The sequence below is a fragment of the Cydia strobilella genome, chromosome Z, assembly GCF_947568885.1.
Source record: "Cydia strobilella chromosome Z, ilCydStro3.1, whole genome shotgun sequence".
NCBI lineage: Eukaryota > Metazoa > Arthropoda > Insecta > Lepidoptera > Tortricidae > Cydia > Cydia strobilella.
The window spans coordinates 32,718,878-32,743,280 of record NC_086068.1 but is presented as its reverse complement, the minus strand read 5'-3'; the positions used below and the strand labels follow the sequence as shown (position 1 = coordinate 32,743,280).

Below are 24,403 nucleotides of genomic sequence, written 5' to 3'. Positions count from 1 at the left end.
TACTGGTTTCTATTAGCACGTCTTCTTATCTTACCTTTTATCAGATCAGTTTTTTGAAAACAGACTCACTAAATTAGTAATGTTTGCTTTTCTGATGGACGTTAGGTAAACGCGCGTAAAGCACTGATTTTGTCGCTCTTATTTGTAAATTTCGTAAAGTTTGGATTGCTAAACATGGTAATTTTGTATTACTCATATCCTGTACTTGACGTTTATCAGACTACATTTTTATTATTATGACTTTGAAGTAGTGTAAATGAAAGTTAGACGAAATCAATTTTCTCCAGAAATTACTTCAAAACAAGTGACAATTTCTCTGAAAATCGACTTAATTTCAACGTAATTTTGATACTTAAACAATCTACAACATTTGCTGAAACTATACTTATACATCAATTTGTATAATTTACCACCATGATTTTTTGATGAATTTTTAAAAACTGCCCCTTCTCTTCATGCATTACCGGTGACGCACGCTCGCGACCTCATTATTAAAAGGCAAGATGAGAAGACGTGCTAATAGAAATCAATAATTGTTATTTAGATATTACGTAACAAAACGTGTATAATTTCAACGACTAAATCTATCAATTTTACATTTTTGCTCCAAAATCGAATACGGCCTCTTAAAAGTGGCCCCCGTGTTTAAAATTAATTTGTTTACGTTATATGTTCGTCTTTGGGTCACAAACTTACATATATATACCAAATTCCAACTTAATTGGTCCAGTGGTTTCGGAGAAAATAAGCTGTGACAGACGGAAAGACAGACAGACAGACACACGAGTGATCCTTTAAGGGTTCCGTTTTTTCCTTTTGAGGTACGGAACCCTAATGACACTTACTTGACAATAACATTCCATGTTTCATAATCGCTTTAGAATAAAGTGGCCAGCGATAGATAAAACAAGATAAATAAAAGATAATGAGTTTGAAACGAATTCATATCTTTGTTTCTATAAGTTTAGGCAAAACGCGATGTAGCCAGTAAGAGAATTATGATTATGCTATTTAAAAAAACAATTTTAGGCAAAACGTGTAAAAGCCATTTGAAGTATTAGGCTTAGGCACACCATAGACCCACTTCATCGTAACAGGCAGACCACTATATAGACACAAAGCGAAATAGTGTAATAATAATTGGATATAATAATAATTGGATCGGAGGGTCCGGCTACTGCTCACCACACACAGTATGTTACACCCACGTTCGTCAGTTATGAGATTGTACATCCCACGGAAGTGTGGAGGCTGAGGCTTCCTAAACGCCAAAGATCTCCACAACCGCGAGGTGTGCAATCTCAGGAATTATTTCCTTAACAACGAGTGTGGGATACACTACAATTTCAGGGATCCCTGTTTGCGTGCCATAAAATTGGAGCTTCGGGGACCACGGGGATCAAACGCCATCTTGAAAAGTATAAGTCTTTTTTGGTTTTTCTGTTTTTCTCGGAATATCTGGGTTTAATGTGAATACTGTGTATGGCGAAACAAAAGCTTATTAAGTTCTACACAAAAACGGTATAAAACACCATGTCCCTAAAACGGAGCTTTCTTCTATAAATATTTCACAGTCAGTATTTTCATAGAGAACGTATATTTAGAGTAAAACGCAAATTTCTCTAGGATGGTACACATTTTCCAAGATGGCTGCGGTTCCTCGAGGTCCCCAAACGTCAAATAGTGTGGACATGAAAAACAGACCTTTAATTAACATACATACCAAATTTCATAACTTTGGAAGGATTTCGAGGTTAGACTTAATCCGATTGTGCTATAGATCTTATAACGAATATTAAAGTTCATATTTATCAAAGGTAAATAGTACCTACTCGGAGTGTTTATAGATTTGAAAAAAGCCTGATACGACTAGTCATGACATCATTCTAAATAAACTAACTAACATAGGCATTGATAGGCCGGCGTACAGTTTTATTAAATCATACTTATGATACTGATCAAATCATTATCACCATGGTTATCAGGTTGTTAAAATAGGAGATCACAAGAGTACCCCTAAACAAATAAATTGTGGCGTGCCGCAAGGTTCAATTTTAGGGCCTCTCCTGTTTCTGTTCTATATCAATGGTATTAAAGAGATAGGTCTGACGGGAGATATAACACTTTACGCTGACGATACAGACTTATTGTACTTTGGAGACACTATAGAAAATGCTATAACGAAAGCACAAAGTGACCTGGATCTTCTCAATGCTTGGTTTTAGAGTAATTTACTTTTCCCCTCACTAGCTCGGAAAGTTGTCTTTTATCCTTCAAAACAAGCGGGGAAAAACGCGTTTTATCCACTAGTGGGGAAAGTAATTTGACCTTGGATGGAGCGTGTTTAAGTAGCTTGACAGATAACAAAACGTAAACCGCTCATGATAATGGTTCGTTCGATATTAATTATCATTGAACAAATGGTTTAAGAATCTAAAAAAAAAACAAATTTTGCTTTATTTAATGATTTTAAATACACACCTTAAAATTCCATAAGAAACGTTGTTTTTTTTTATAATGATGTTAAATAAAATTGTGAACGCACAAGTTGAGTCGATGCAATTTTAAAACGCATCGTTGACATTTCATACGTCAGAAATGTCAACATTGTCAACAAATTTTATACTTAAAAACTTTTCACACCGACGCGTAAAAATACACAACTTCAGAGTTTTCTGTTATAATATCGTAAAAAAATTAGTGATTCCAGTGATGAAGATGATCTAACGCCTGTGGATGTTACACTTTCCTCGCTATAGTGAGGTGAAAAGTTTTGTGTTACACACGGGTGCAAATGTATTTTACTTCTCGTGTGTTGAAACACTCGCTACGCTCAGGATTCTATTTTAGAACCACTCGCATTGCTCGTGGTTCAACTATAAAATCCTTTCGCTTGCTCGTGTTTCAATTCTACACTCGCGGGTAAAATACAACTTTGCACCCTTGTATAACAAATAACTATTTCCCCTCACTAGCTCGGAAAGTTGTCTTTTATCCTTTAAAACAAGCGGGGAAAAACGCGTTTTATCCACTAGTGGGGAAAGTATTTTAACCTTGGTTGGAGCGTGTTTAAGTAGCTTGACAGATAACAAAACGTAAAACGCTCATAATAATGATTCGTTTGATATTAATTATCATTAAACAAATGGTTTGAGAATCTAATAAAAAATACCAAATTTAGCTTTATTTAATGATTTTATGTCATAAACCTTAAAGTTCCATAAGAAACGTTTGTTTTTTAATAATGATGTTAAATATAATTCTGAACGCACAAGTTGAGTCGATGCAATTTCAAAACGCATCATTGACATTTCATACGTCAGAAATGTCAACATTGTCAACAAAATTTTTACTTAAAAACTTCTCACGTAAAAATACAGAATTTCCAGTTTTTTGTTATAATATCGTAAAAAAAATAGTGATTTCAGTGATGAAGATGATCTAACGCCTGTGGATGTTGCACTTTCCTCGCTATAGTGAGGTGAAAAGTTTTGTGTTACACACGGGTGCAAATGTATTTTACTTCTCGTGTGTTGAAACACTTGCTACGCTCAGGATTCTATTTTAGAACCACTCGCTTCGCTCGTGGTTCAACTATAGAATCCTTTCGCTTGCTCGTGTTTCAATTCCACACTCGCGGGTAAAATACAACTTTGCACCCTTGTATAACAAATAACTATTTTCAAATTATGTTTGTAATAATCTACGCCGACCTGACCCCGCAGTTCCCGCCTCTATTACCGTAGCCGCCGCACCACCCCCCGCCACCAAATTGATCCGTAAAAAATATCCTTTCTCCTAGATAAAAGTGCAGTAACTTCGACATACTGCACATATAATTAAGAATCGCACTTAAACTATCGTGAGACATATTTCAAAATATTTATCAGTACGGTTTTTACTCACTATTATTTTTAGTCGCTTTTGGCGCGGGCAGTGCACGACGTACAACCGCCGCGGACACTCGTGCCTGAGGATGGATTCCCAAAGAATCCGAAACATGTCGCCAAAAGCGACTAAAAATAATAGTGAGTAAAAACCGTACTGATAAATAATTAAGAATATTACGAAAATCAAAAACTATTTTCTAAGCATAACCGGAGTAATACCATTTACTGCAGTAATGACCAATAAGCAATAATATTTAAGAACGTTTCTCACAATTAAAAGTGCAGTAAGTATAGTTACTGCCCTTATGAATAGTGTGCTCAATAAAGTCAAAGATAGATTCTTCCACTGTTAAGGGCAGTAACTATAGTTACTGCACTTTTAACAAAAAATAATACTAACAGTTTAACAAATCAATTCCAAAAACTTGTGCAGTATCTAAACTTATTGCACTTATGCTTGGTAAACTATATACAGAATTCTAAGTTACTGCAGTTATCGTTAATGGAAAGTCAAGTTCCTGTCACATTTTATATTGCACGTCAAAGACGAAGTTGTTAAAAGACTAGTCTTTAAGACTTTTGAACCTTAACGACTCGCGAACCATTAAGGCTCAAGCTTTGAAAGCTAGAGCGTTAAAGGTTTGCTCACAAAGCGGTTTAGAATCTTAACGACTCAAACTTTTTATGACTTGTCAAAATGCAGTTTTTAAGACTCGGGCCTCATAGGAAACTCTAGCTTTTTAACTTAAGCTCAAGCCCCCGAACCTTAAAAGCTTGTGTCAAGCTTAGAGCTCATACGTTGAGCTCTCTTTGCAGAAATTATTTTTGTGTAGAGAATTTACGAATATTATAATATTATAATTGTTGTATTGTTAAGTTACTCTTCCAATATAGATAGGTAATATACCTTTCTATATCGGAAGAGTAACTTAACATCAGTTAACGCATTTACTGCCTGCAACGTATACAGGGTGGACCATTTAGAACCGTGATTCCGTTGCGAATGTACATCCAGATACATTTTCTATGGAACTATATTTTAAAATTTTCCCGTTCCGTTCCGTCCTAATATATGAGTGTCATAAGAAATAAAAATAAAAGTATTTAAAAAAATATTCATTACTCGGACTGACAGACAGACGAACGGACAGACATGGCGAAACTATAAGGGTTCCTAGTTGACTATACGGAACTCTAAAAACGCGATAAGTCATAATTATCTTTTTAGTACAGTTGCTCAAAAAGTGCTACTTTACGGAGCTGTTTAGCGTGCGGAAAGTTGGTTTTCGCGAACTAGTGCTTTTTACTTTTCCAATTTTTTTAAATTTATTTTTGTTCCAATTCATGACTACTTATTGATGAGTGTTCATATTAGTTTCCGAACGTAACCGTCGTAATCAACATAAAAACCTACTGTTAAAGTAAGAATACGAAAAATATACATGTTTCATATTTTATTACTTACCTCTTCATCATTATAACACGTCTATTTTTTTAAATATTTAATATTGAAAAACCGTTCTTAATAAGTTGTCTGAATAGAACGGAACGCCTGTCAAAGAAGAGGCGTTTTTCCTTTCTGCTTTAAGTCTCCAAAGGCAACATTCTATATTGTTTTTATAAATGTACGATACACAAATAATCGTAATTAACGATATTTGGGTAATCATAGTACAATGTTTTATATTTACAATTGTTTCTGTCTTATAGAACATGCATTTAAAAAAAAACTTTAATTGAAGTGGGTTCAATAATAATAAAACCCAGCTAAAAAAACACCTCTTCATAATGTCAATGTCAATGAAGTTACAGAATTAATAATATAAAAGTTTCGAATTCCTTACTTGTTGTTTTTCTTATTTTTTTTGCAACTGTATTAAAAAACGTCGTTCAATACACGTGCGGAAATGTCAGTTTTCACTCGTCCCGAGTCTCTCTCTCGCCTGCGGCTCGTGGCAAGATATCTCGGTACTCGTGAAATAATGACATACTTTCCGCACTAGCATCGAAATGTACTTTTTTCTGTTTTTTCCTATTTCACAAAAACGTATTAAATTTCACCCTACCCTATAGCATAGGTTGATCTTATTTGTTAAAAGCTTTTACTTTGTGCTCCAAACCTTTACTGCTAAAAACCTTACAGACTTAAACCTTCAAAGCTTAGGAGGCTTTAAAGCTTGAGGCCAAAAGACTCGAGGTTTCTATGCTCGTAAGCAGCAACACGAACTCTTAGTTCGAGTCGTTAAGATTCCGAGGCTTTAAGGTTCGAGGCCTCAAGGCTCAGCAGTCGCGACTCAAGTCTTGTAGTTTACGCCTCAAAGCTAAAATCCACAACACTAATCACAACACAAGACCGCCGTCGTCTTGAAGCATTCGAAATGTGGTATTGGCGCGGGATGCTCAAAATCAGCTGGACAGAAAAGCGCACCAACCATGAAGTTCTAGAGAAGGCAAAAGAGAAAAGACAAATAATGCACACCATTGAAAAACGTAGAGCTAAATGTATAGGTCACATACTCCGACACGAAGGGCTAAACAAAATTATACTAGAGGGTAGAATTGAGAAAAGAAGAGGAAGACCTAGAATATCATACATGACACGGATAAAAGAATGGTGCTGTAGCCATTCATACCAGGAAGTGAAAACGAAAGCCCAGAATAGGCTGGAATGGAAAATGCTGCAGCGACAGAGGGACGGGCCCTCTTAATATTGATAGACATTAACAGTAGGTTTTTATGTTGGTTACGTTCAAAGGAAACTATATTAACACTCATCAATAAGTAGTCATGAATTGGAACGAGTATAAATTTAAAAAAATTGGAAAAGTAAAAAGCACTAGTTCGCGAATACCAACTTTCCGCACGCTAAAGAGCTATGTGAAGTAGCACTTTTTGAGCAACTGTATTAAAATAGTACATTTCGATGCTAGTGCGGAAAGTATGTCATTACTTCACGAGTACCGAGATATCTTGACAAGTTCGCAAAAAAATATATGATATGACAAGGAATTTGAAGTTACGGCCTTAAGACGAAACGTTTTATTACATCGTCAACAATGAAGTCGGACTTTTATATTAAAGAGTGCTCGGAGAAATGAGTTTTGCCATTTATTAGAAACCGATAGCAGTCCCGTGAAATTTTGGCCTGATTTAGCCAGCTGCCACTACTCAAAAAAAGTTTTGGCATGGTATACTTATAAGTTGATTACATACCCCGCGAGATGATTCCTTCGAATTGTCCCCAATTTCGATCTATCGAAACTACTGGGCAATCATAATAAAAATTTAACAAGACTTGTCAAATTGTCCAGGATATCAATTCGTCTGTTTAAGTTTACACGGGCTTCATGTTACGTTCTATGTAACTTTAGAGTGGCATTAACGTGAGTGAGACACTTCATTCGGTTCTTGTCTGTCTGATTTAATTTCTTGTCTTATAATTACTTATATAACAATTCAAGACTTGGAGACCCTTTACACCTCTAAGGATAATTTGATGATCGTTTTATTTTATTTATTATATATATTTTATATCTGACACCTAGAGACTTTTACATCTCTAAACAATTTTTGTAATTGTCTGTTGTTTGTATATTTTTTATTAGTTTTTTTTTTTAATTCGACATTTAGACTGGATACATCTCTAACAAAGTATCTAATATTTCATTAATTCCATATTTGTAATTGTTTTTTTTAATTTTGGTTAATTGTATTGCTTGTAAAAATTTACATGTAAAAGTGCCCCTGTGGCCTATTTGCTGAATAAATGTTTGATGTTTGATGTTTGTTTGATGTTGCGATCTACATGGGATCAACACGTCAAAAATGTCAACAAAAGTGTTGTGCAGAATATGATGGGGTCCATTACAAAAAAAGTATGTAATTATTTACATAACAGAGATTTATTTATTTATTTATACATATTTAAAAGCTAAATACATTACTATTTCAAATTCACCATTCATAACTTTGTTATATCGTTTGCTTAAAAAGATATCAATTTTCTAGTGCGCACCAATTCTATATGAACTTTGCTTTATAGTCGCTTATTTGGCACCCTTTTAACTACTCCTAATTATAAACATAATTAGGCGCATAAGATAAATAAAATACAGGCGCAGCAAGTATTTAAGTAAAAAAAAAAACTTATTTGTATTGTCATCAACTAATACTTATACCAAAGATAGATATAACTCCGTAATAGATGGATACAGTCTAAGGAAAAAACGTGCCTCGAAAATCAATAAAATTTGATTCTCGTTCAGAGGGCGCTACTAGTTTTGGCCTACAGTCGTATAGATGGCGTTGACGGTTTCGTTTGTTATTTAACAATTTTAACGCATATCAGTGAAAGAACATGGGTCAAAATCATAAAAATAAGTAATGCAAATAAAATAAAAACATTTATCTATATTTAAATACATTCTATCGTATTTTAATAAATCTTCATTTTTAGTTATAAAGTGTGTCGACAGATGGCAGTGAATTTACTGGGGTTACAAAATTTACTATGACAGTAACGCTCTAGTATCAGTTACTCTATGCTTATACTGTCGTCATAATACGAGTATAAAGGATGACTCACGTTAGACCGGGCCGTGTCCGGGCCGGAGCTTCCGACGCTTCGTTTTCTGTGGAAAGCATCACGTGATCACCTGTCATGTCATAGAAAAGTAAGCGCCTGAAGCTCCGTCCCAGTCACGGCCCGGTCTAACGTGAGTCATCCTTAATGAATAACACTCATTACTCGGTTGCCTATATTTCTTAAGCCGGAAGCTAAACTTAGACTCACTGCAACGCGTACATGCACTGCATGGCTATTATCATTCAATTCAGTCCAATTACAGCTCTTCCACTAGACGGTAGGTAACCGGACTGTACAGAAAAATCGTCAAAATATTGGATTTTTCAGAAAAAAATTCTACACAAGGTTAGTGATTAGACTGATTAGGGTAGGTACTTTATTGTACATTTAGCTTGATAACATATAGCAGGTAGTTTCTCGCATTAACCAGTGATTCTTCAAGTTTTTTTATAAATTTCTTTTTTTAAATACCTAAACTTCAAATCGACGTGGTGTCACTCACAATCACAATCAATACCTAAAACTCAAATTACCTACATTAATGGTTGCTGTGTTATCCTATATTATCGTCTTTGATTCCAGCAGACCATTAAAAAGGAATTGTTAATACGACAAAGGTTATAAAATTGCACATAATAATTATGTAAATAAATGGTTTTAAAAATCCAATTTACACATGTATGCCAAATTTCAGCTTTGTCGGAAACCGGGAAGTGGGTTAAATTTAACTTCCAAGATTTGATTACAGACAGACAGACAGACAGACAGCGGAACAGTTGAGAGCCGTTATAGCGAGTAGGTATTTTATTTTAATAATTAGTTGGTCATGACCCTAGTGAGTATAATATTATTTGGTCATGACTGACACTTATGTCAGACACGATGCGGATTTACACCGTGCCCAATAAGTCGGAATACACACTTTTTACCTTGGCTCTAAAAACATACGGATTACAGGCCATCAAATTCTTGTAGAGATGATCGGTGCACAATATTTTGAGGGTGGATCTAGGATGCCATGCTTATAAAAAACGCAAAGCACATGGCATTTCCGAAGCGACCAAGAAAAAGAGAGTGCAAAAATGTTACATAATAGTTTCTTGGCACGCAGGTGACGGTGACGAGTTTGTTTTTTCTGACGAGAAACTGTTTGTGTTATAGAACAGCCTCATAATGCCGTTTTGCTGTTTAATAGCTGTTGCAGATCTGCTTACATTTATTCATTACTTTTCAGATAATATCATAATTTAACTATGGTATTCAAAAGAGTATGGGACTCTACCTGTCCTCTCTTGTGGGATAAATGGGAAGCCGACGGAATCGTATGGACTATTGAAGACCTTCCACCAGAAGATGACGAACGTGCTGTTCAGCTCTTGATAGAACAATTTTGCCCGGATGAGAGATTGATCTCTACCCTCGGTATGCCTATTGCTAATAGGGAATATAACGCGAAACTCTGCGTAGGGGGCGACACTATCACAATCTAAGGGTCTATCGCGAAACAAGAAAATCGAAGTTTCGTTATCTAACATCTCTCTCACTCTTGCTTATTCGAGCGACAAAGAGGCAGATAGCGAAATTTCGGATTCGCGTTTCCCGGTAGGTCCTCTGTAAACAAACCGCCTTGATGCATCAATGTCACATTTTATTATCTCTGAAAACTTGTCAAAAACCTGTTAAAGGTACAGTATGTATAGGTATAAGTTACTCTGTGGTTTACTAAAAAGGCTAGTGCTGCACTCCGGTGGCAGAACATTGCAGTAATATCCCCTAGTGCAACCTACATTATTTTACGATGCCATTCTTACAATTTCTACACCATGTTTTTTTAAACTTCGTTAATTTCAAGAATGCATTGCATACCTGAGCTTAAATTTAGTTAATTTCTCAAAGACACCGGTATTCTAAATAACTACTTAACTCCATTTTGAAGATTATCAATAATTTATTTTTATCTAATAAGGCCCTTTACGAGCGTGTACACTTGCCTTAGGGCCTGATTACATATATTGATTTGCGTTTAGTAAGAGTTCATACATTTGCTACTTACTAAACACAAGTACAATCTCGGGCTGACGATGTTCGAATCGTGTAAAATTGTCCCCAAATAATAATAATAAGCACCCAGGGCAGCTTATTGTGGCTAGTTGAATAGGAAGTGACGTCCCTTGGGTCCCATACCCCTGAGAGTCGGTCAGGCCCCTCTCTCCGGCTAGCCTTAATTGGCCGGCTGGAGTGAACACTGAACACACTCTGGCTTGCTTTTACCGGCCGTCCAGAGTGGGGTGTCAGAGCTAAATATATACTCGCAGGGTCCTACACTGACCGGGGCTTGTCCTTGGGTGCACTAAGTACTATAGTGCAAACAGGGATAATTATCATGCATTACACTTAGAGTAAATTGTCTTATTACAAGGGGCGTCTACGTGTTAGCTTCGTCCCCACGCACGCGTTCCAAATGTCAGGAAAAGTGTGTACTCTCTCTTCCGGTAATCGTTTTTTCTAGATCGGGATTTTTGCCATTCGCGATTTTTACCATTTTATTTTTTTCTCAATAGCTTCCTTTTCCGCAGGCATTTCTAACCATTCGCATATTTTTCCATTAATTTTATTTCCGAGTAGCTTATTTTCCTGTTACGTTTACTAACCATTCGCATATTTTCCCATTTATTTTTATGTTCCAGTAGCTTATTTTACTGTTACGTTTACTATCCATTCAACGAGACACTAATTAAAAAATAACTTTTTTTTGTAAATCAGTATCGTACAATAAAATAAGTCGGTTCTGGCACTCTTTTGCTCGCAGTTCACCTCACACTCCTCCTCGCTCGTCGTCGCACCTATATATTTTCTGTCTTCCGTGATTGTAAATAAATGAAATATATAATGGGAAATCATGCGAATGGTTAGAAAACCTAACAGGAAAATAAGCTATTGGAAAATAATAAAAAATGGAAAAATATACGAATGGTTAGAACACGTAACAGGAAAATAAGCTACTGGAAAATAATTTTCATTGGAAAATATGCGAATGGTTATACATGCTTTCTAGTACGTTGCTTCTGGAACGAAATATATGGAAAACTTGGCATAATTAATGGAAGACTTTTTTTAATTGGGATATGTACGTTATGGACCGAAGTTATTCTTCATCAACCCTCCCCCCTCTTTGTCGCCCCCCCCCCCCCCCGCACTCCCGCAAAGGGCCCGAAACGCGGTTATTCTAAATTTTTTAGAAAACCTGTCAAGATACAGAAGAAGTGTGTAGGAACGAAGTGATCCTTAATAAATTTGGTATTAATCTTCTATACACACTACAGTGGTATCACTTATAGTTTTTGTGCAATCTGTCACCAAAGAAGCAAATTTTTTAGCATTTAACGTTTTTTTCTTTTAAAGATTGTTCTCAAAAAATATTTACGATATCGCTCAATTTTGTTTTATTTCAGTAAAAAGTTAATATGTTCTTTAAAACGAAGTATTATTTATTATTAAACTCCTTCACTCATGAAAAGTTATAGGAGCGAAAGAGATAGAAATAGTAGATTTTTGCTTTTAGCGACAGTATCTCTCTACGAATGGGAAACGTGAACATTTCAAAAGTGGGTACTTCGGTACGTGTGTCTATGGACTGTGGTTACTCTTTTATGCATGGTGTCTGTGTGTCTATAGTTACTTTTGATATTAATTGATAAAATTTGGCTACACACGCCACACTCGAGCTGTTTTTTTAGGGTTCCGTAGTCAACCAACCCTTATAGTTTCGCGATCGTTAGTGCTAGAAACCTGTTATTTGGCATAGATATGTAGATCAATAATGCTCACAAAGTGGTAAAATAAAAATCACAAATGCGACCTTCATGTCAGGTGCTGAATTTCTTAAAAAACAAGCGCACGTGTTGTCATCACGGTTTATGAGATACAGCCTGGTGACAGACAGACGGACAGTGGAGTCTTAGTAATAGAGTCCCGTTTTTACCCTTTGGGTAACCCTAAAAACTAACCACGGAACCATATACATTAGACACACGTAGGGAACTTTTGAAATGTTTACGTTTCCCATTCGTAGAGAGTGTTCTAACAGCAGAATCCAACTATCTATATCTCTTTCGCACATTACTTTCACGATGGATCCTTCGGTCCATAACGTACATATCCCAATTAAAAAAAAGTCTTCCATTAATTATGCCGTAATTTTAGCTAATTTCCCTCAGCTATTCGGGAAAGGAAGCTATTGAGAAAAAATAAAATGGTAAAAATTGCGAATGGCAAAAATCGCGATCGGGAAAAAAACGATTTCCGGAAGCGATAGTACACACTCGTGTGAACCGAGTTGTTAACATATATAACATATACATATAACATAAACACCAGAAAATGTGACATAAAGCCAAGTACACTGTGTTGGTTGTGTGCTTATACTAACCCAAAGGAACCTAGCTTGGCTTACCGATGGCTGCGGGTCCTCGTGTTTGTAGAGGCCTCTGCAGCTGGTGGCTGCTTCCTGGTTCTTTCTTTACATTAATAATTAGGAAACACAAATATTTAATTTTCACCTCAGCAGCTGGAACAAGCCAAATTTCGTCACTCCAGGGAGTGACGAAAGTGCGACTTTCCTCACTCCAGGGAGTGAAACAAAGTGTCTTTTTAATTTAGTGAAGGCCATGCACTGCCACTTCATACTTCGAGGTCTATTACAATTTCGAAATACATTTTAACCTTCAATATGTTCTCACTACTGACGTGAAAAATTATATGTGCAACACGAGAGAAGTTATTTTACATCTCGTGTTTTTGAGTCCCTCGCTACGCTCAAGATTCTAACTTAGAATCACTCGCTTCGCTCGTGTCAATTATAGAATCTTTCGCTTTCTCGGGACTCAAAATCAACACTCGCAAGAAAAACCAACTTTCCTCTCTTGTTGCATAAATAACCATTGTTTAATTTTATAGCCGTTTAAAATATTTTTACACAATTTTCAATCGTGGCTGAATGCCAGATAGGTCTGTGCTTTTGATGCCTAACCTGTCAAAAACGACAATATGGCGGACGAATGTTTGAAATGTCACCGTATTTAAGAATTATTTCGCTTTCTTCGCAAGTTCAAGTTCTTTATTTGCATTCATGTTGTAGGTACATATTATGGATATTAAATAACAAAGATAAAAACGTGTGTAACTCCGGGGCAAGGATATTGCAAACTCGTCTCCAAATTATCACTTAACCTCACGTTGCACAACGTCATCGTATTTTTAGGAATCTACGTACATTAACTATAGAGTTAGACTAAGCTGAGTTGGCAGCGACTTTGATAGCACAGACTGCGCAAGTGTTCTTTATACGTCACAATTTCATAGAAGTTTGACGTTTAAAAAAACACTTGCACAGTTTGGGTTTTCAAAATCGCTGCCAACTTAGCTTGGTCTAACTCTATAACCTACCAGTCCTACCACTCCTATCTTATCTTATTTGATGGAGGATACGCAGTTCCTAACGTGTGATATAAGTGATAAGCTTATAACACGCACAAGTGTTGCTAACATTAACAATCATGCTTATCATTTCATTCATTACCTACTTCAGTATCTACCTGATCCATTAAATCCGTAATTCATTAATTACGATGTTGAATCTAGATATTATTTATGGTTAAGAAATATTATTTGCGCCGATGAATGTTATCGTTAATGGCTCTTTTACAATAGATAGGGTAATACTCGTAAAACAATTAGCAACCCGTTTTGCTTAAGGGGCCCACTGACTATCAGTCCGCCGGACGATATCGGCCTGTCAGTTAGAACAAAATCTTGACAGTTCCGAACAACTGACAGGCCGATATCGTCCGGCGGACTGATAGTCAGTGGGCCCCTTTAAAGTATAATTGAGCTAAACAATCTTGATCCTAGTTACTTTTCTACATTTTAATTTCTACGTTTTCCTCGTATTTCAACTTTTCAATTCGCATATGGATGGTCCTTTTGTTTTGGTAAAGATAAAGTTTTATGTTATGATATGACCAATTAGTGTAAATTATATTTATTACTATGGACTGTTCAATTTACTAAGCGGACACCCTGACATCTCTTTTAAACTGCTAATTTAAAAACAATTGACGTACAGCTCACAACAATATAATTATCAATCCCTTAATCATCAATTGCTACATATTTGTTCCCTTTAATATTATTTTTTTGTCCCGGTGGAGCGAATTAATTTGGGACATTGCAAGTTAGTTCTGCACTCACGATGCATTCACTGCAAAAAGTCGTAAATAGGTACAAATTCTCCAAGTCAAACGTGAACCATATAATTAAAACATTTTGAGAGCATCATAGGCTTGAAGATTTTACAAAATCCCGGCACAGAAGCGGCCCCCGCACAATCCACAAACCAAAGTATAGTTGCGGTTGTTAAAATCGAAAAAGATACCTATCGGTTCCCGAAATTCCTAAGAAAACAGGCTTTAGAGTAGGCACAGACTAAAATATAAGAAAATATATGGTTCTATTAAAAGCAAAACATGGCCAAAAGACTCGCAGAGCAGCAAAAACAAGCTAAAAGAAGAAGCGGCAATCTGTACAACAAGATAAATTTCGTTGCATTTTAATGGACAACGAAAAATGCGTAAAATATTACAGTAGTAAGTTACCATGGCCCCGATATACTACCATGCCGTTGTAGAAGATCATATCCCACCAAAAACATTTTCATGTAAAATCCCAAGTAGCACAGTATAGCACTGTATAGCAGCCGAATAATGGAGTACGAATACGCTTGAAGCTAAATATAAAAGCTGTATAAGAGCAGAATCAGCGAGTTTTCAGCTCTTATAACTCTTAAATGGGCACAGATTTTGGCAGCTTTAAGTTCACATAGCTGCTTAAGAGCGTTGTAGCAGCAATTTAACGGAGTTATAAGAGTTAACAGGAGTTATAAGAGCTGCATCTTAACTGGGTAAGAGACCACCAGTTACCTGTTATTCAGCAAATATTTCACATGTACACCCTATTACCGGGAAAAGTTGACGTTGGGCTGAATAAAAGAGAATTAATGTCAAATAAATACAAAGGCAGCTCTCTGTTAGTATAAAGTTTAAAGTGAATGCAGGTAACATAAGCAAACGGCCGCCATCACAATACTAATAATATTTTGTTAAGTGTTATGCGGATATTCCCCCAGTGGTATTAATGCGAGAAAGATGTTTGGGAATGCAAGTTTATTGACATTATATATATACATTATCTAAGAAAATTTTAGTGCGCCACGAAAATAATCAGTTTTTATTTAATTTAATGATATAAATATGCTATGTGTAAAAACAATTTCTGGGGTTTGAACAGAATTATGAGATAAAAAGTTAATATTTCGTAATTAGGAAGTACGAAACTAATAGAATAGGTTAAGAACTCATGCACAAAACCCTATAAAAGTTGGAAAAGTAATCTAAAAATGTATAGGTTATATACGATAAAATGGCGGTCAATGTTAAACAGCGGCATGAACCGTTAAAATTCTTATAAGCAGCAAACGTCTGTTTAATGATTTGTGTGTGTACTGTTAAAAAGTCTGAACTCAAATAGAATTGAACATGTGAACATGTAAGCAGTCGTAAGCTTTTTAATTTAAGTATAATTGTTCACAAGCTCACCTTTAACTGAAATGTGAACCATTAAACAAGTATTATACGGACACTTTAGTCAGTGTAATAAAAGCTGCTTAGCGGTAAACGTGTTCAGCGATAAGCTGTATTATGTGCCATATGTGTTCCACTATACGTCTATTGGCTTCATAATAGTTCACTCGTGCTCCCTTAATAAGTCAGCGTAATAAAAGCTGCTTAGCGGTAAACGTGTTCAGCGATAAGCTGTATTATGCGCCACATGTGTTCCATTATACGTCTATCAGCTTCATAATGGTTCACTTGTGCTCCCTTAAAAAGCAGCGTAATAAAAGCTGCTTAGCGGTAAACGTGTTCAGCGATAAGCTGTATTATGCGCCACATGTGTTCCGTTATACGTCTATCAGCTTCATAATGGTTCACTTGTGCTCCCTTAAAAAGCAGCGTAATAAAAGTCCACAATTACCTTCTTATACAACACATGGCGTAATTGTATCCACTAAACAGACCTTATTACGGTTAAAGCATTTGATAACCCTTAAAGCTGTATAGGGTCGTAGCAATATACCTTTATATCACTCTTTGCGTATTAATGGTAGTTTTCAGAGCTGTAATGCAGCTTTTAATCAGCCCTAAGCTATTTAATTATCACGGGGAGCTATTATACAGCTGTAGGACCACGGGTGTGTTCTTATAAGTGTCTTATTACGCACCGAGCCTTAAATAGAACTAAAAGTGAGTAGTTATACAGCTATCTGTGCTACTTGGGTATGTTACCAAGACGAAACCATAAGAGTCTCCGGCAACCTCGGCCGAATTTCACCTTCCCAGCATATAAACGGAGTTTCGTTCTCATTTTAAAACTACGTGTTGGATTGTAATGAAACTTTGCACATACAATAAAATGACATGAGGTATATGTCTGAAATTAGTTTATATAGCTCCAGTTTATAAAACAAACGAAATAGAGCAAAAACTAATTTTGTATGAAAAACTTAATTTCGCTGTATTTTTATAACTATGGTATCTGAAGCTACATAAACTAATTACAGACATAGATATACCTCATGTGTTCAGAGGAAACTAGCTACTCGTTAAAATGAGAGCGTAACTACTTTTGTATGGAGCACAGGTCTGGTCTGTGTAATGGATAACCGAGCTTGCCGGGGACGGGGACCCACTGTCAAAAAGTTATCAGATCTTTTGTAGAGTCAAGCTTCTAACTCTACAAGCCCTAACTACACAAACTCTACACCTTAGACAAATTATGTGGCTTGGTCGTTTTGCTACCGTTACATGGGCGTAACTGGCGTTAGGTAAAATGTATTCACTATTCATTATTTTTATTATACAATATTTCTTGTAGTAATGAAACGCCCAAGCCACATATTTTGACTAAGGTGTAGAGTTTGTGAAGTTAGGGTTTGTAGAGTTAGAAGCTTGGCTCTACAAGAGATCTGATAACTTCTTGACAGTGCGAGCCTTATCGTTTCGTCTTGGCAACATTTTCCATGAAAATGTTTTTGGTGGGATTTCACTTCTTTTTATAAGTTGCTTATGAAAATCTTCCATCCCCTAATTTAAAGGGTTGGGGTGATTTCCTATTAAAAATTCTAAAATGAGGAGAGTAACATCAAAATTGATCAATTCGTGGATTGGTTTCTGTGGCCTTATAAAGTGTGTAAGTACTATTTTGCAACAGGAACTTTGGTGGCGACTTTTACAGAAAATAATGCATCCAAAAACGAGTATTCTTCGTCTATCAGACGCATAATGTCACCTCTTCATTTTTGGCCTTATTTGGCAAGTGCCCAGTATGCTGATCAGACGTGGAGCTACTGAATTTGAAGAACATTGATTTTGTTCAAAAACAAGTCAATTCACCAAATTGCCCGGAGCTACGCCCCATCGAGTGGTACTAAACCATTGTGAAGATGCACTCTAAACGGGTAGACGAGAAGCTAAAACATGGAAGAATTCAAACGAATGTTGTTTGCAACTTGTCGAAAAATGTTAAAAACTGATGTGCAGGCACTTGTACGCTGTTACCCAACTGGGTAAAAGTTCGAAAATATTTCCGATGTTTTATTTTATTATAACTTATTTACATTAAAATGTTTTGCGTTGGTTTCCGTTTTTAACACGCTTTTATTAGGTCGACCTGTATGTAATGGAATCTAAGGTAACTAATTTATCTTCCCGGTTTCCGATGAAGCTGAAAATTTGCATACGCATGTAAGTCGGGTGACAATGCAATATTATGGTACCATCGAGCTGATCTGATGATGAAGACAGGAGGTGGTCATAGGAACTCTGTGATAAAACAACGCAACCTAATTGTGTTTGGGGTTTTTAGAATTGTCTCGATGAGTATTAGTTGCCTGTGGAAAAAAAGTACAGTCAGCGATAAAAGCTTGTACCAAAAATGAAATTTTTGCCAAAAACTTATTATTACATTTATCTACATAAAGCGATTCCAGAATTAAAAAAAAGTAATTTAAACTATTTTTGAGTGTCCGCTTAATAAAATGAAAAATCCTTATACGGAATGACATTATGATGTATTTTACTTACTTGACACTCTTTGATAGAGAAAGATAGTCTTATTGCGATTCCTATAAGAGGAAAGAGAAAATAGTGCCATGCTTTGTTTTTATCACCGACCCGGCATTTTTTCATGGTCGGGTTATGGCATCATAGCAAGGAGGCTATGGCAAAATACCGAAATTTATAAGAGTGAAAGAGAAAAGATATTGGACTTGCAAACCGGATAAATTGCGTAGTATACATTTTATATGAATATTCTTCTACCCCCGATCGCTCGGTGGCGCGTCTATAACTACTTGTATTTGCAACTTGGCTAAGCACCCAGCTACCTCGTACATCTCTGGTGGAAACGCAGCCTAAACCTGCGATGTTAGGACATAGCCTTAGTAAAAAAATATATATTAGAAAATACAATTCTTGACATTTTTATTATCGGAATATTCTCAGTTAGACTTTCTAATATTCCACATTTCCAATACTATTAGTGACTAGCTGGCAGCTTTAACTTACTTGTAATATACTATTTGCCCAGGAATTCACGAAGATCCAGATGCTTTACAGAAGATAAGTGATTTTTGGCGAGATAGTTTATCGCAACGCATGAGCCTGGCTTGCTACAAAACGCTTGATAACAACAGGTCGTTGGCGGCGTTTAATGTTTGCGTTGTCAAATGCGTCGACGATGAAGACAAAAAAACTGGAAATGTAAGTATTTTCCCACAATTCCGATACAGGTATGGGAAAAGGCCACTAAACGAAGGAAATACGGGAAATAATTCGTGTATAAGCCAATTTTGACATAGTTGTAGGGAAAGGGAATGGTGTATTAAACAACATATTAAAAGTACCCGAGGGTGGAGGTGAAGCTAACAGTTAGGAGAAGGGGGGGGAGGGGGGTTAGGATCCTTTTTTTATAGCTTTTCGTAAATAACTCGTAAATTGTGGTCCGTAGCATAAAATGTTCTACTACATAAGTACCTAATCTACATAAAATTTTCTACAAAAAAGATCCAGTACACTTTTTTGCTAGGATCAACATTTCAAAATATAAAACTGGGCAACTAAGTTTGTGACCCAAAGATGGACATGTAACGTAAACAAATAAAATGTAAACATGGGGACCACTTTTGGGGGGTAAATGAGAAAATTAAAAAATAAAGTTTTTCAAAATATATCGTGTTACATATCAAATGAAAGAACTCATTGTGACAAACTCAAATATATATTTTTTATAATTTTAGGATAAACAGTTTAGAAGTTCTTCAAGAAAATATACAAAAAATGACCATTCCCCCCCCCCCCTTTATCTCCGAAACTACTGGGATATAATTTTGAAAAAAATACACAAAATAGTTCTTTACCTATAGATCACAGGAAAACATATTAGAAATGGACTTAATTACTTAGTTTTTGATCCGACCAAAGACATCCGGTTTTTTATCCGCTCGCCATTCTATTGTAGAATCTTACGCTATTCATAATCAGCACTAGCAGCAAAACTAACTGCTCTCTAGTTGCACAAACAACTATTCAGCCAGAAATTGTTTGTCTACATCGTAAATGACACAATGGTTTACTTCATATTTTCGATGTCCATGACCTACGTGACGTACCTGGGCATTTTCATCTAAACGTGTATCATTTACTTTCCCTCAACTTTTGGGTTATTACTACTCAGAATCACGAGGATTTAAGAAGAAAAAAAACGTGTCCCCAAAAAAATGACAGTTTAACGCATTTTCACATACATTTTGTGTGGACCGTTCCGTTACAAAACACACTCCCAAAATTAGTATGAAAAACCGGGAACACTTTTTTTCTTTGTCTCATTCAATAGTACTCGTGATTCTTAGGAATTAGCAAAAAACCGGCCAAGTGCGAGTCGGACTCGCGTCCCAAGGGTTCCGTACATTACACAATTTAAACAATGTATATTTTAAAAAACCCGTAGGGGTCGGATCAAAAACTATGTAATTAAGTCCGACTCACGCTTGACTGCACATTCTAATAGGTTTTCCCGTGATCTATAGGTAAAGATCTACTTTGTGTATTTTTTTCATAATTTTTGACCCAGTAGTTTCGGAAATAAAAGGGGAGAATGGTCACTTTTTGCCTATTTTCTTAAAAAACTTCTAAACTATTTATCCTAAAATTATAAAAAAAATATATTTGAGATTATCACTATGAGCTCTTTCATTTGATATGTAACACGATATAGGTTGAAAAACTTTATTTTTTAATTTTCTGATTTACCCCCAAAAAGTGACCCCCGTGTAAAATTCATTTGTTTACGTTACATGTCCCTTTTTGGGTCACAAACTTACATATGTATACCAAATTCCAACTTAATTGGTCCAGCAGTTTCAGAGAAAATAGGCTGTGACAGACGGACAGACAGACAGACGCACGAGTGATCCTATAAGGGTTCCGTTTTTTCCTTTTGAGGTACGGAACCCTAAAAAACACGCATTTTACTTTCCTCGTATTCGAAATGAAAAGTAGAGTGTTTAACGAGTTTCACCCGAGGGTGAAAGGCATCATTTCTGCCTCGAGCTATTGGCGCTCTCACTGCGTTCGAGCGCCAAAATACCTCGGCAGTAATGACTCATTACTAATGAGTGCCTTTCATTCCTTGGTTAACAATCTACTATATCTCGCTCACTTCTACAAATAACGCTTCGCAAACTGCGACCGCGTGCCATGGTTCGGCGGCGGCTCGTCGACGGTACCTATAGTACCTAACCGTGACACGCTGCAGACAGCTGCACCCCAACCCGCTCCGGAATAATGCTTATTGGGCCCGTATATGCAATAGTATTTAATTATTTGTGATTAACTACTTAGTACATTGCCTTCTTAACGTATTTTGGTACTGGATACCGTTTTGATTATTTAAATGCATGTTTCAGATAGAAAATGGCAAGTTTGGTGACCTCCTTAAAACAATAACATACCTAGATAGAAAATATGACGCTTTTAAAGATTTGGGAGTCGACAAGTTCTTGAATGGCCTCGGCTTGCTCGTAACAAGGGAAAACAGAGGGCACAAACTGGGCGCCAAGGTACTGGCTGCAAGGTAAGTGAGATCTTGCGAGGCTCCCTCTTTTTTGGATTTGTCACCGCAGGAAGCTAATATGACGTTTTCTTTTTCTAGATTACCAATGTGCCAAAAACTTGGATTAACAGCCACGTCAACTATGTTTACTGGCATCGCATCGCAGAAGTTGGCAGCACAGTGTGGCTTTAGAACAGACTTACAAGTGACCCTCGGCGAATTCGCACAAAATGGCTTGCCGTATCCCAAAGGCGACGAGAGGACTATTAAAATTATGTCTAAAAAATATTTCTAAAATTTTATCAACAGTATTGCTATTGTCGTCAAGCTCACTATACTTATTAATCTATCGAATGAGCTGATGCCTTTACTGAATGAGCTTATGCCTTTACTGATACTGAGGCGAGGCCTGGACGTTAGTGAGATGACGATAATTCATTGCTGGTGTCCTACTTTGTTACCTACGTATAACATGAATTAAACCTGATTATCCATCTGGTTACTTGGGCTTCATAGTCGCCTCCAACCTCCCCTTATAGCTACCCCTTTCTGCACACTAAGTTTACCTTAAGTTCATATGATGAGTGGTTAAACTTTCTCGTAACTACAATGTGTTCTATAATTCTAAATTACTAATATCTTGGGACGAAACCCTTCGTATAATTATGATTGAACTTCACTTACATTAGCCATGAACAATTCCCTCGGATCACTGTTGACACTCTGAATACTGATATCACAATGAATGTTAGTCACAATCTACAAGAGACACCTCATTATTCTAATAACACCATAAGAAAGTCCTTGAATAGATCCTAAAGCAAATATCACTCTTCCCGTAGCTTTGTTCGCACCCCACCTCCTTTTCTTACTGTCGTTCGCGCGTATACCCTCTTGTTTTACCCTTAAAAATCACAACAACCTAGAAGCGGTTATTTCACTTAAACGTGACTACGAGCGCCATCTACTCCATGACGTTGGCAGCTATTAGCCGATTCGCGATAATCGCGACAGCTATATTTATATTTTCATTGTATTTATTATAAACTACTTAATAAATAGTATTTTATACAATCGTGATATAATAGAGAGCTTTTCAGTCGAGTACCGTGTTTAAGCAAAGAAGCTTGCTGAGTTGCTTAAGTTAAGGTACGAGATTGAAAAGCTTGATTATATCACTATTGTATACTATACTTTTTCTACGAGACAAAAAAATAATACTTTCAACTAGTAGAATCATATAGGTAAACAAACCAAAAGTATACAGCTAAGATACGCGAGCTGCCGCGGCCCGCGACACCTTCATACGGGCCTGGCGCCCCCGGCGGGTTGGTCAACGACACCTCCTCGTAACTCATGAGGCCCTGGTACCTGCTCCGCGCTAAATTCAATTTTAAGACAGTTTTTTTCCTCGATTTTGGCCACCGTAGCCTATGGAGACTAACAAGCAACGCTAAGCTGTTTTCGTAGGGTATGGATGTTGCTATATGAAGGGTGTCACATGCACGTTTCTGACTTATGAAGCAATTGTTTTACTACAACATAAAATAAAATGTTTTTGTTGGCCAACCAATCACAAAGCAGATGCGACGCAGCAGCGTGTTTAAGTAGGCTAATTTGCATTGAATCAGTCTCCTTAAACGAAATATTTTATCGAAATGTATGAAGTTCTATTTTCAAATTTTTTATAATTGACTAAACCGTATCGATAAAATTCTTATGCTTGAGTCGGAAGTGCCATAGACTATCCAACGTTGAAAAGAGTAAGGTTGTAGTGTTGCATATGAAGTTGTAATACACAGATTATACTCGACGAGTAGAAAAAATTATACTACGGTACCTAACCTATTTATTGATTCTGATAAAATCAAATTTCAAATCCTTAAAACAGCGAAATCTACCGCTGCATCGCGGTTTAACTTTAAAAAAAACGATATGGACGTAGCCACTACTTGACTACGTAGTTTTAACAACTGTACGTTTATATAACTATACCTTCGCCGCACGGCCACACTCCTACCTACAATTATTTCACTAAACTTAATCCAGTAATATAACTATATCACTAAACTAAAGACGTATTATAGTTATATTTCCAGTAAGATAGTAATGAATCACTTTCGTATAACTATGTTACGACATATAATTATATCCCTAGGGTTATTACTATATAACGGCTTTATCTATCTTACTGCGACATATATATAACTTTTAACTTACCTATTATCCCTAAAAATTAACATTTCATTATTTACTTACCCATTTTATTTCACCCATATTATGACCAAAATTTGAATTTTATTGGTTCCTATTTTAGCAAGTTATCTATAAAAAAAAATATTTTTCACCTCAGCAGCTCGAACAAGCCTACTTTCGTCAAGTGCGACTTTCCTCACTCCAGGGAGTGAAACAATGTAGCTTTTTAATTTAGTGAAGGCCATGAACTTCATACTACGGTACGGTACGGTACGGTACGGTACGGTACGGTCCGGTACGGTCCGGTCCGGTCTTGTCTCGTCTCGTCTCGTATCGTATCTTATCGTATCGTACACATTATAATACTTTTTTTTTTCTGTATATTCTGTGTAATTCGAAATATATTTTAACCTTTAATATGTTCTCACTACTGAGGTGAAAAATTATGTGTGCAACACGAGAGCAAAGTTATTTTACGTCTCGTGTTTTTGAGTCCCTCGCTACGCTC

At 36.3% G+C, this 24,403-nt stretch overlaps 2 protein-coding genes across 2 annotated transcripts in view; one reads left to right on the top strand and one right to left on the bottom strand.

Annotated features, from left to right (window-relative positions):
* Positions 1-24,403, bottom strand: part of LOC134754373 (uncharacterized) — a 399,152-nt gene that overhangs the window by 91,523 nt on the left and 283,226 nt on the right. The gene's annotated exons all lie outside the window — the stretch shown is intronic.
* On the top strand, positions 9,680-22,032 carry LOC134753877 (uncharacterized). The gene is made up of 4 exons (XM_063689835.1): positions 9,680-9,897; positions 19,177-19,349; positions 21,554-21,720; positions 21,799-22,032. Exons 1-4 carry the CDS (start codon positions 9,729-9,731, stop codon positions 21,992-21,994), a joined length of 705 nt encoding a protein of 234 aa, XP_063545905.1. The 5' UTR covers positions 9,680-9,728; the 3' UTR covers positions 21,995-22,032.

What these genes read in the sequence shown, in the direction of transcription:
- LOC134753877 (XM_063689835.1), top strand. Translation starts at nt 9,729, where the DNA reads ATGGTATTCAAAAGAGTATGGGACTCTACCTGTCCTCTCTTGTGGGAT. An exon ending in GAGATTGATCTCTACCCTCG is followed by an intron (nt 9,898 to 19,176) that starts GTATGCCTATTG and finishes CTATTTGCCCAG; the next exon opens with GAATTCACGAAGATCCAGAT. An exon ending in GCCAAGGTACTGGCTGCAAG is followed by an intron (nt 21,721 to 21,798) that starts GTAAGTGAGATC and finishes TTCTTTTTCTAG; the next exon opens with ATTACCAATGTGCCAAAAAC.